The 12,905-nt window shown below is 43.4% G+C and overlaps 1 protein-coding gene and 1 long non-coding RNA gene across 3 annotated transcripts in view; both read right to left on the reverse strand.

The window, feature by feature from the left end:
- Positions 1-676: 676 nt before the first annotated feature.
- LOC311020918 lies at positions 677-3,753 on the reverse strand. 2 transcript variants are annotated; one of them, XR_014597954.1, is made up of 4 exons: positions 3,198-3,753; positions 2,648-2,745; positions 2,329-2,433; positions 677-735 (listed from the first exon to the last, which is right to left on the reverse strand). It is a non-coding gene; the product is annotated as an uncharacterized lncRNA (long non-coding RNA). The 2 variants fall into 2 exon arrangements; XR_014597955.1 differs by having other exon boundaries at positions 2,329-2,745.
- A 1,734-nt stretch (positions 3,754-5,487) lies between these two features.
- Positions 5,488-12,905, reverse strand: part of ndst2a (N-deacetylase/N-sulfotransferase (heparan glucosaminyl) 2a) — a 45,992-nt gene continuing 38,574 nt past the window's right edge. Inside the window, exons 11-15 of the mRNA XM_084021608.1 lie at positions 12,242-12,416; positions 10,047-10,217; positions 9,261-9,370; positions 8,454-8,556; positions 5,488-7,708 (exon numbers count right to left, since the gene is read on the reverse strand). Of these exons, the coding sequence (XP_083877734.1) occupies positions 7,583-7,708; positions 8,454-8,556; positions 9,261-9,370; positions 10,047-10,217; positions 12,242-12,416 (685 nt within the window). The 3' untranslated portion in view covers positions 5,488-7,582. The remainder of the gene's footprint in view (positions 7,709-8,453; positions 8,557-9,260; positions 9,371-10,046; positions 10,218-12,241; positions 12,417-12,905) is intronic.

The raw sequence follows: 12,905 nt of genomic DNA on the forward strand, positions 1-12,905 counted from the left end.
GACTTTATTGTCAAATTAATCAGCAGTTGAAGTTCACAGTTATCTCAGAACACAAACGCAAACTGTTTGTGGCCGACTCTGCAGGGTCATATCAAGCTCTTCTGAAGTCAAGGAAGAGCTGCCTTCCAAAGTATCCTCTGCCTCTACCGGGTCCAGGCGAGCTCTCTGTGATGGTCTCCTTATTGTAGTGGTTGTGAAACAGGTCTGGAACCATGGCTGTGCCAACACCAAAGTCCTTGCAGGACACAGTAGCCTGGGTAGCTGTAACAGAGTTGTATGTGTAACAGTAGCTGTTCTGCGTTGTGTCTTTGCAGTGAGGCACACGCAGGAGTTGAGTCGTGGAGGATTTATTTGCCTTTTTTTTGATGGAAACAAAAAGAAAAGGGCGTCACACACAGTCCACAGTATTTCTCTCCACAGCTCCGAGCGTCAGTGCTCACCCTAGCTCATGAATTCAATTATTTATGCTTACATGTGGAAATAATAACAAATAAAATAATAATAATAATGGTAAATAAAGCATAGAATAGTGTAAAAGAAATTAATTAAATAAAAAACAGTATATAAAATATATACATCAGCAAATAACAAAAATATATATTAATTTCATATTATATATCATTTTATATTTTTTCTACAATAACCTATGCCAAAAAAACTCATAACAGACATACCTTTTTTTGATGGAAACAAAAAGAAAAGGGCGTCACACACAGTCCACAGTATTTCTCTCCACTACAGAATAAAGAAATAAATAATGCACACTCATATTAATGACACAGCGGCACACAAGATGTCCACACAGACACGCAGCAGAGTTTTTGCCCCGTGCGCAAACTCACGAGACCAGGAAACCCCGTAATAACTGCCGCTAGCATTAAGCTAATTCACACACTATAGAGTGGTGAAGTCCCGCCCCTCCATTTCCGGGACATGGGTCCTCAAAAGCAAAAAAATATCAATGCGATTCAATGGGTAGATACAAATTATTTTCTGGTCCCGTTTGAATTGTGCCATGGATTTCACATATGTTCTTTGTGATATTTAAAGAAAATTTTTCACGCAAAGAAGACGACAATTAAGCGCGAAGAGTTTTGATAAAGTTAGGTTTTGTGTGAGCCGCTTTGTGAACTACAGCTCCTCGCTGTTCTCGTCGCGAATGATATACGTTACCACCCGCCGAGTCCGAAGTCCGCCGAGATGGCTGTTTCTCTGCTCCACTTCACCGCTTTTTTCCAAGGGCAGAATAAAAGTATCGAAAGGGGGGAGAACCACTATAAGTCGGGTCATGTGGAGAGCCTCAACTTCGCCGATGGGGAGGGAAAAGGGCGATGACGTGACGTCACATACGCGACACAACATGTAGTCTTTATCATTGTGTTTTCTCAATGAATTTTAACTGAAGAATTGCACAATAAACGGTCAAACTCTTGACATGGAAAATTATAATTTAAGCCTATAAACAACATTTGTGTAATCCAAGGCATAACGACCGGGGGATCAGATAATAATTATTTTCCGTCCATTGAACACCATTCATTTTTTTCGCTCCGAAAGGACCCATGGCGCCGTTACTTCCTGCTTCCGCTTCGGCACTCTATTTAACATATAAAAGTCCGGTTTTTACAACAATTTAACAAACAGAAAGTTCGGGAATTTAACCCGCATGCTTCACAGCACGTCACAAGGCAGTGTGCATTCTTATAAAATACTTTAAAGGAGTCATCACCTGGTTTTATACGTATCCAGCCCCCCTTGGATCGCTTTGGATCAATTCGTAAAACTTATTAGAAAAAAAAAAAAAAATTTAATCAAACATTGAGCTTGTTCTGACCCTTTTTCGTACCGCGATTTTATCGCGCGAGGTTTTGACTGGTCCGGATGTGCATTGTATAATATGTAATGAGGCGCGCGTTGATTCGCCGCATGAAGGACAGAGCCGGGGGGGCTTGCCTGCATGCAGACTCCAAAACATAATGGCGGCGCTTCGGCGATTTCAGGTAGCGGACGGGGCGGGGTTGGGTGGTGAAAGAGGGGTGGGCTTATGCAAGTAGCCGCCACGGTGACGTCACCGAAGGCGCAGAATCAAAATCTCGTGCTTTAGGAATGCACACCCTTGTGTGCTATTCCTGTTCGGAAAAAGAGCAGAAGCGAAAAAACGGCGCCACTTTCAAACTCCAGCCTTTCAGGCAAGTTTCAACTGAGGTCAAACACAGATATGCATGTTTTAACAAGAGAAATTGCGATTTCCAGGTGATGACTCCTTTAAGAGCGACAACCAAAACGTTTATAAAAGAATAAAGGGAGAGAGACCTAAACATGACTTACCAGCTCCGAGCGTCAGTGCTCACTGAAGCTGGTCACACAGGTGCGACGCCAAATCACCCCCCAGGGAAACAAAAAGGTATGGAATGGAAAATAATAGAGTGGAACCTATTTACAATAAGAGACACTTTTGGGGAAAGTTCACAACAGAAAATTATGTGAATAAATGACCAAAAATAAAATAAAATTAAATTAAATTTAGCTCGGCTACATATGGAGGAATGAAACCCATGATATGACATAATAGAAATACACATCTGCACGACTACTAGTAGTTGCTGTTAAACCTGATATAAAGTAGGCTACATGTCAGGCTACACACCTTTACTTGGGTAAGGAGCCTGTAGAGTCCTAGACAGGTGAGTGCCAACAGCAGCTGCTGTGGTGGGTCGGTGTGGGACGCTGATGGGAGCTGCTGCTCTGTAAGCAGACAGACAGTCAGACAGACAGACAGTCAGACAGACAGTCAGAGTTTACAACTACATCTGAAATGTGGAACACGTTACTTCTTCACTATAACTGATGTGGTGACTCACCAATAGCTCGTAAAATCCCTTCGTTAGCGGTGCAAAAACAAACGTTTGGTGACGTCGTCTTTGCATCGGCGTGTATAAACAAACAGATCAGCTGCTCTTGCTGCCGCATTCAAGCTACAAAACGTTCCCAAGCAAACTGATGTCTAGCGTTATTTTACAGGTTTGGGCCCCGTAGTACTACGTAACGTTAACGGTCCTCAATATCAATACAATGGAAGCTTTTAACGCAACACGCCAATGCTAACTTTAGCGCAACACGCCAATGCTAACACACCAATGCTAAGAAAGCAACGGTAAACAGTAACACGGCATATTACATAATATTTAGTAACTTACCGCTTCAGTGTCTGTTGTTGGCTCTCGGACTGTCGGTAATGATCCAAACTTTAGCCCCAGGTTAGAGGCATATCCTGAGCTGTACCGACCCATGTTGTCAGAGCTCCTGTCGGTGAAGTGCGTCTCACACACAAACACACATTTACGGACGCGTGTGCGCACATTTCCATCGTAGATGCTCCGACGACGCCAGTAAATATCAGCAATTGGACTGCCAACTCGCTTTCCGTTGATTTTGGCATTTTGGTTCACTGGTTTGTATGTACATCACACTGACAGCCAACAGGTATGGGGATTATGTGGGCGGGACCACACAGGTGGAGCGATTCCAATGAGCCGAGATGACCCATATAAGGCTACGTTCACACCGCAGGTCTTAATGCACAATTCCGATTTATGGCTCAAATCCGATTTTTTGTTTGGCTGTTCACATTACCTCTTTAAATGCGGCCTGTCTACGGATTGCTGTGTGAACAGCTGACGCTCCTGAAGTGACCCGCATGCGCAGTTGATCATTGATGACATCACGCCACAGCGGTGTTTACGGAAGCGAACATGGCAACGGCAACCGGTAACGTGGGACTGTATGGCTTCATGCTAAAAACAGTGTGTGGCGGCAGCCGGCAAATTTGCTTCGCTGCTGTCCTCCATGTTTGTTTTGGCTCCCGCCCGCTTTTCAATCAACTTTATTTGTCATTCATTTACAAAACAGTGCAGCGCGGGTCAGAATGACGTCAAAGTCGCATTAAATGCGACCTGGCTGTTCAGACTGCGGTCGCATTCAAAAAAATCCGATACGTATCCGATTCAGTACCACATTTAAATGTGGCCTGAATCTGATTAGAAAATGTCAGATTCAATGCGACTTGTGCTGTTCACATTGTCAAAAGCAAATCAGATATGGGTCACATATGAGCGAAAAAATCAGATTCAGGTCACTTGTAACTGCGGTGTGAACATAGCCTAAGGCACAGGAAAATTCGGTGCTGACGTCATTTAGTGGACATTCTGCAAACCGTTCGTTTATCGGGAGGATTTGTTTCAAACTGAGAAAGTGAAACAGGGAGATGGTGGTCTTTTCTGATACTGTGGGGACTTATTGACACCCCAGGGACCCATCATTTTAGGGTTGAAAAGCATGGAAAAGTCGATTTTTCACAATAGGGCCCCTTTAAGACTTTGGAGCAGCTGTGTGCGTGTGCCTCTGTACAATGACCCCACATGGATTAAAAGCACAAAGTATTAGTGTGTGGTCATTCTGGAGTGTTAAGGCTGGATTATGCTTCCGCGTCGACAACGCAAGGGGGCTTGCGGACCCCTTGCGTCCTTGCGGACCCCCCTTACGTCAACGCAAGGGCCTGACGTGTGCCTCCCAAAAATCCTCGACGCGCGTCGAGGCGACGCAACAGCAACGCAACACCAACGCAACACCAACGCAGCGGCATCGGCTGTGATTGGTCCGCTAACTACATCCGCTGGAGACCGCTATCCGGTTTCCACTCATAAACACCGCCATTTAAACTTTTAAAAGGCTACTTTTATTGTTTTCACCTCGTTTTATTGTTTGCACCTTGTCGCTTTTGCACAAAGAAATAAAACACCAAGTTCTGAAAAATTGTGGACGTTTAAAGCCGGAAAGTAAACAAATACGCTATAACGAGGCTAACAACGATATACGTCAAGAGTCTCGGTCGGTCGGTCAGTCTTTACAAAAAACATAGCGCCCTTTACCGGTGTGGCATTGAATTGCATTTCGACACGTAAACCCAACGCAGAACCATCACGGTCTCCAAGCAACTGCGTGGCCGTTGCGTTGCCGTTGCGTTATCACTACGCGGAAGCATAATCAAGCCTTTAATCCTCGGAACGTTCCCTTGGTTCAGTCTTCTTCAGACGTTGTTTCATGCATCAAGCAACCAAACCGCAGTAGAGACGAGATGGAGACACCATCACTGTGCTGCTCCACAGACGGAAACACACAAACACCATAACTCCACGTTCCCGTTGATGGAGCTGTGCAGACGAAGCAACACTCTCACAGCAGTTTCTGAAATAGTCACGAAAAAAAATTCTATCTACCCATCTATGGATTCAAGTTCAGGAATTTTCCCAAAAATGTTGGCGTCATTTCAGTTCAGAATCTTTGGTGCCTGCACGCTAGGTTAGGTTCAGACTATTTTGCAATGAATGAAAGGTTGAGGCACTTTAGCATCGGCTTCACTTCTCAGAACCCTTCTAACGACGTGACAGGAGGATGAGTGAGGTAAACAAAGGAGACGTTTCCGCATAGTTTCCAACGTCTCTATGTATTTATAAGAGATGATACAGTGTTGGCCTTTTACATTTATACAAAACAAACAGAAAACAACAAGACAGCAGCTTCTGATTGGTCTCCGTCTGCTCCCCCGTCTCGGACACTCCAGGGTCTTCACATGGACACAAGACTGTGAGTGTGTGTTAATCATGTGTGTTGTTTGCTCTTTTCTCTGACTGACCGAGGTGCTCATCCTCCTCTCAGTCTCACACCAGGTTTTACAACAGGTCTGGTCCAGGACTGAGCCTGATCTCCATGTCAGGATCACTGTGTAGCTGCTTCACTGTGAGTCGCTATTCAAACAGTGCAAACACATTCAGATTGATGACAGAATAAATAAAAAATAAAAAAAGACCAAATAATACTGGTACCGCCATAGAAATACAATATTTCATTTTTAATGTCACGGTGAATGAGAGTATGTCATTGGTGGTCATCTATTAACAGGAAACCTGGAGTTTGACTAACTTGTAGAGGCTAAGTCCCGCCCCTTCCTGTGCGGGACATTATTTCAGAAAAAACAATCAACAGAAAGACAAATAATACTTTGATCCTGTTTTAATTGCCCCATGAATTCCACATATTTGTTTGTTAACATAAAAGATAAGGTTTCAAGTCCAAAAAGTCTCAGAGTGTCGTAGGTTTGCCGTCGTATCATTTAGTTTAGTGTGAAACCATCAGTGAACTACATCTCTGGTCTCACACAACGTACCTCACCAACACGGACGTTATCTTGTCTTGCTAGCTAGCGAGCTAACGTAGCTACATTCCATCACTAATGTAATGTTATGTTAGCTGATGTGTTTCATCAGCAGGAAGAGAAAGGAGGAGACCCAACGTTACATCCTGGTACCAACACAGACTTTCTTGAAATTATCTTTTAGACTGACAAACATGTGGAATTCAAACAGGATCACAGAGTGATCCGTCTCTCTGTTGACGACCCGACGACCATATTCATTGTGAAATAAGCTCCCATGGGGGCACAGGAAGGGGCAGGACTTAGCCTCTCTATATACCAGACAGGAAGAACATCTCAACATGTTTTAAAATCAGTCTTTATGGAAGTGTGATACTAAACGACTAACAGCCCTTTAACTTAACTGTTTATCTGTGACGCGTGACATTTGGACCAATAATGCTCCTCATTGCTAAAAACGCCCAGAGCTCACAGTTGTACTTATTTAACTGTTGCCCTGTCAGCTGACTCTTCAGACTACACTTCCCATGAGCCTCAGCAACCGGGGGCGAAGCCCTCAGCCATGAAATTAAGTAAAACACTGGACACCCAACAGACGTGAAGCCCTACATCACAAATGCTGAAGGGCTGAAGTGAAACCTGGACCTCTGCGAGATTAAAGTCCTCCAGCTTGACTGTTGCTCAGCGCTTTGTCGCCGCCTCTCTTGATTGGTCCAAACACAGAAGAGAACTCGCCGAGTTCAAAGTTAGAGATCTTCAATATAAAGTGACCTAGACAGAGCTGCTCACTGACGGGATGTTAGTGAGGGGTCTGGACCAGAGCCTGGACCGGACCTGTGTCTCTAAACGCATGATATTTACACTGAGCAGTCATCATTCCAGGACGTACCCATCCGAACGTGTCTGGCTCCAGTAATCAGCAGGTAGCCGTGTGTGGACCAGGACCTGCTGCAGGTCCTCAAACCCAACATATACAACTGCTTTACAATCAACGTTGTGACAGATGAGACATGTATGTGTGTGTGTGTGTGCGCGTTTGTCCTGAACTCATAGACTCCACGTCCTCACGCTGTCCATCCTCACATAAAGGCTGTCTGATCTGTTCTCGTGTCTGCTTGACCCCCATACCTCTGGAGTCCTCTGCCTCAGGGAGAGTCCTCTGGGATCCGTCTCCATCAGGGAGACACTTAAAGAACCATCTCATGTCGGACTGGCCTTCAGGAGCAGCAGCTAAAACCCTGTAGCTCTTTGACTGCTGTCCATTCAGTTCAGGTAGTCCAGTATGATCCAGACTCCAGTCCCGGCATCTCCGTGGTGTGTTATGCTTGTCCGTCCGTGTGTGTGTGTGTGTGTGTGTGTGAGCGTCTGGCCTCAGCTCCAGCTGGTGCTCTGGAGTTCTTGGCGGAGCCAGGACGGCAGCGGTTGGCCCAACCGATTCAACAGACGCAGCAGCTCGATGTTGTGTTCACGGTAGTGCTCAGCCAGGAAGGCACGCGACTGAGATGGGAGAGATCAGAAGAATCACAAAAAAATTAATTAAAAATGGAACATGTAGAAGCTAAATGTGCATCATTTAATTGCTGGTTTACTGCTGGTGTTTACTCGATGGCTGCTGGTTTCAAGGGATAAAGTCCTGATAGGTAGTGCGCTCCTCTCTTGCTAGTCACGTTTCTCTTGCAGTTTTTAGACCATCCACCAAAAGTATATATAATATATTTTTGTCAATGTCATACTTGGCCCAGGCGACCAATCAAATGGAGCAAGAGGCTAGCTTTACTACTTCACCACTTCCTTCCTGTTTTGAAGGCGGTAGATGGGAACGGACAACAAAAGGTTGATAGAAGTGGTTTCTAATTTCTTTTATTAATATTCATTATTTCGATTTTATGTGTGTTCCCCTCCTCATCATGCGACGGCAGAGCAACATCAATTCCACGTCTGCTTGGATCTACAAGCCATGTGGTGAGCCAAGACCTGCAGCGCTGCCTCGAAGGATGTCATGTGATGTAGCATGAAGAGCTAGTCAGTCAACAAGGAGGGCGGGGCCTAAAAACCCCAGACTTTCACCCAGGAGACCGCCATCTGTGAACTGGGTGTAGGTTAGAGTAGCATTTCATCTTCCGCCTGCTCATGTTTCTTGTTTTTTTTGTTTTATTACTGATCAACATCCTTGAAATGATTCTGTTGGCACATGGAGTGATACAGTGAAGCAAGGTGACAACGTGTGGGAATGTAGTCGTACCTCAGGACTCATCTCGGGGTACTTCCTGCCTTTACTCTTCCCCAGACACTTGGCTCGACCTCCTTCCACCCGCTGGCACCAGAAGCCTTTGCTGTCGTCGTACCTGCAGACACATGGGTTGGTTTGGTCACATGGGTTGGTTTGGTCACATGTGGAGCCATGGCTGGACGGTCTCTTTTCTAATAGGTCGACTCGTCCATGTTGGCCCACTCAGCCGTTAGCAGAAAGACCACAGTAAGCAAATCAATGAGGTTATCATTAATGCGAATGCTAGCACTAGTTGAGTCAAGGTCAGCTGCTGTGGGGTTGTTTGTGTCAGGTAAAATGCTGGTTTTTGGCAATGGAGTCTGGTGGCTGTGAAGAGAGCAATATAACGGCTTGTTATCGGAGACGGCTATCTGACAGCGAGGTAAAGCAGCAGAAGGATGGATTTCAGACACCTTAAACAATCCATATCAGTGTCAGTGTGCACTATATTTACAACAGACAGTCCTTTCCTCTCATATCGCTGTACAGAGACCAGATTCCCTTGACAAAGCAGTACGTTTTCCTCAAAGAACACCTACGGATCAGGACCTCCAAGGGGGTCGCAAGATTAAGTTAGGAAATTATTATACCGTTACGTTTATTGTATTAGAAAACATTTGGATTTGAATACATATGGAACACCACTCGAAACTACAGAATGCTATTAAAACTTTATAGAAACAGATTTTTTTATGTTTTAAAGATATAGCTACAGGCTAGTGTGTGTGTGTGTGAGCGTGAGCGTGTGTGTGTGTGTGTGTGTGTGAGTGTGTCACAAACATCAGAGCCTGTGTGTAGTTGAAGATGGGCGTGACACCGAGGAACCTCTGGATGCCCTCCATCACTAGTGCTGGGTTGGACCTCAGCTGAGCTCCGTCCACGATGTGCAGCTGCAACACAGAGACGACGGCATCAGGATGCAGGTTTGGACAGAGATACATGACATATACATCTAACATCTATCTACATCTATATCTACATAGAGACCGAACATAAGCTGAAATCATGCAGTTACAGGTGGTCTGTTCATGATCAAAGACACGATGATTCACCTTCTTTATTTTTGCCTTTTATTTTATTTATCTTGCTACAATATTCTTGATGTTTTGGTTCATATCTGTATCTTAAAATGAGTATATGTCGATGATGGAAAATCTCAAAATAAATTTTCAAAGAAAATTAGGGCATAACAAGTTTTACTACTATATGTATATATATATATTGTACACACACATATATACACACATATATATACACACATATATATATATATACACATACACATATATATATACACATATACACACATACACATATATATATATACACATATATATATATATATATATATATATATATAGAGTCTAGAGTCCAGACAGAGTCCATTACAGACACTTAACCCATGAGGCTGACAGGCTGCTGAATGTCGGACACTAGTTGTCAGTCTCACAATGATGAAGTTTAATGTTAGATGGAGGTTTCAATGAGTTTAATGACACAAACCATGTGTGAAACTAAGATTATATAAGAAACACATGTTTCCATGTAGCTGAAAAGTGCACGTACCTGGCTGGGCTGGTAGTGCTGCAGCCAGCGCTCCAGGTGAGGAGCGTAGGCCCCAGGATTAAGGCAGCGTCTCTGGAGGGCCAGCAGGTCTCTGGGGGCCAAGGGACCCGCCGTCACAACTGCATGGAAGGTGTTGTTGAGGGCTGCGGGGTCCTGGTGGGCCCTCTGGTGCTGAGGTCATGAATAAACAGAACGTGTGAGAGAGGTCTGAGCTGCTTCCTGTACAGTGCCAGTGTACAGGAAGCAGGAAAATTACTAGACACAAATGAATGGATCGTCAACTACAAACGGTCATGTCATTTTGGAAGCAGCTGACATGAGAATCAAGATTTCATTAGTCATGGGATCAATATGAAAATGTCATGTCACCATTATCTTGACCAAAATAATTGTGAATCACGATATTAACCCGAATATCACCTAAATGTGCTTAAAACTCCTTAAAAGGGCACTAAAACATACTGTTAACACTTTACATCCATTTGTTTTTTTAGAAACAAATATTTTTATGATGACCACTTGCTCATCTAGCATATAGAAGTAAAACGCAGTGGGGCTACATGACATCAGTGATGGGAATAACGGCGTTATAAGTAGCGGCGTTAGTAACGCCGTTACTTTTTTCAGTAACGAGTAATCTAATTGATTACTCATCTCATTATTATAACGCCGTTATCGTTACTGCCAAAAAGGTGTCGCGTTACTTCATTGAAGGTAGAAAAAATAAATGTTACGCTATATTAAACAGAGACAGGTCAAGCACTAGGATCAGGCGGAAAACGGCCGCTCAAGCTGAAGCCTGTGTGATTGGCCGTCTCCGCTGTCACTCCATCTTGCTTGCACACCGGTATGCTAGTCTGCGGTCAGGAGTCCTACAGGAGTCCACTACTGTAAGTTGGGAGTTTGTTCTGCCTGGTTCACGTCAGCTAGAAGGATTGTAATATCAGAGGTTTCATTTACATTAAAGTTTGAATCGGTGTCTGTGTGCGTATGTGCGTGCGTGTGTGTGTGTGTATGTGTGTTTGGTAATTAGACGCAGCCAGGATGTCTAAAAAAAGAAAAGGGGACATAAGAGACTCCTACACCCATCCTGCAACACCTTCACTGGCTCCCAATAAAGCAGCATATCCACTTCAAGATCCTCCTCATCATTTACAAAGCTCTCAATAATCTGATCAATAAAATGTATTAGTATTATTATTATTGTTATTATTACTATTGGATTAGAATTGGGTGATAATGTTTTGCTACATGATTTACAACCAGTCAAACCACAAAAGGGAACCGTAAACTTAAAAGTAGCAATAGAAAACTAGAAGAACTACTAGAAAACAGAGTGAACTGAAAGAGTTAGACTTTTATTGAAAATACTTTTGTCCCACCCACCTCTGAAATTTCCAAAAGTTCCAAAAGATATATTGTGTTATTTTTATCAATCCACTCTAAGCATTGTAATTATAATATCTCCAATAAAATAGTTTAGATTTGTGCACTGTGGATTTCTGTTTGTGATGTATTGAGTATCCATTTCATTATAATACTCAGATTAATCATAAATAATAATAATAATAAATACACGCACATGTATTTTAAGTTCCGTCAAAGAGGGATGGAGATGGGGTCCGAATTATTTGACACATCAGTATTTAAAAATTATTTGAAAGTAACGCAATAGTTACTTTCCAAAGTAACTAGTTACTTTTAGAATTTGAACTAAAGTACCTACTTTAGTTAAAGTACTAGTTACTTCTCCCAGAAAGTAACTAGTTACTTTTTTAGAGTAACTTGCCCAACACTGCATGACATCACTTCCTGTAAATGTCATGTTGAACAATGAGCATCTGTTTTGACTGAATATTCTCAGCTCCATCAAAAAACACTTTGGATCACATGTTGAAACGTTTCAGATGTTGCTTACAGGTGTATGTTTGTCTAGTTTTCTCTGCTTCTAACACAACAGAGCCATAAAATCACCAACATGTGGCGCCCTTTCTCTTTTTTTTGTAAAACCTGACAGGACCGGTTTCATTCAGCAGTAGCCAGCCCTACTCTGATGTGGAATTTCAGTCTCAAATCCCTCTAACTTCAGATGAGTTTACTAGAAAGATCCCACTGAGATGTTGTGTTATTAAGATAAGAACATAGAGATATACGCTGAGAGGTCAGGATGTGATGTGTAGTGTGCTGGTTCTCACCTGGAACCAGGAGTAGGCCCGGTCAGACGGGCTGATGAGAACAGCTAGGATCTTGGCTCGAGGAAGCAGAGCAGCAGCTCTCTTAGGAGCAGCCTCTGTGTCAAAGTAGTTGGCACTCTTTTCAAACATGAAGTCTGTGCTGACATTCGAAGGGAACGGGAAGAAGTCCATGTACCTGAGGATCACAAAGAGAACCCCCATTCATCTTCTTGAATCAGAGTGAAAACACAACCCCACTTTAAATGGTCAACAATATTTCACTGTCACTGTAGGAGATCAGGCTCTCACAGTTTGGCCACAGCCTGCAGAGAAGAAATGGATGTAGTCGCCATAGCATCACCCATTTGTGGACTACACTTTTGAAGCCTCGAGTTCGGTATTTTGTCCGCCAACATCTTGGATTTTTACAACCAGTAAAGTAAGTGACCATATTTGGACTGTGGAGGAGTGACGGGTGGATCTGATGAACAGCAGAGCAGCAGCCTTACTGGATCTGGATCCATGTGGATTCTGGTGTGAAGCTGTTAACTGCTTATATTAAAGTCAACTTTACAGCTAAGTGCTGAAGTCATCTTCGTAGTCTTGAACAAATTTCACCACCATCACATGGATTTATTAGTAGTTCAGCTTTTGAAATCAGACAACAGTCACATATCTGCTGTCA

The sequence above is a fragment of the Eutrigla gurnardus genome, assembly GCF_963514095.1.
Source record: "Eutrigla gurnardus genome assembly, chromosome: 11".
Classification (NCBI taxonomy): domain Eukaryota; kingdom Metazoa; phylum Chordata; class Actinopteri; order Perciformes; family Triglidae; genus Eutrigla; species Eutrigla gurnardus.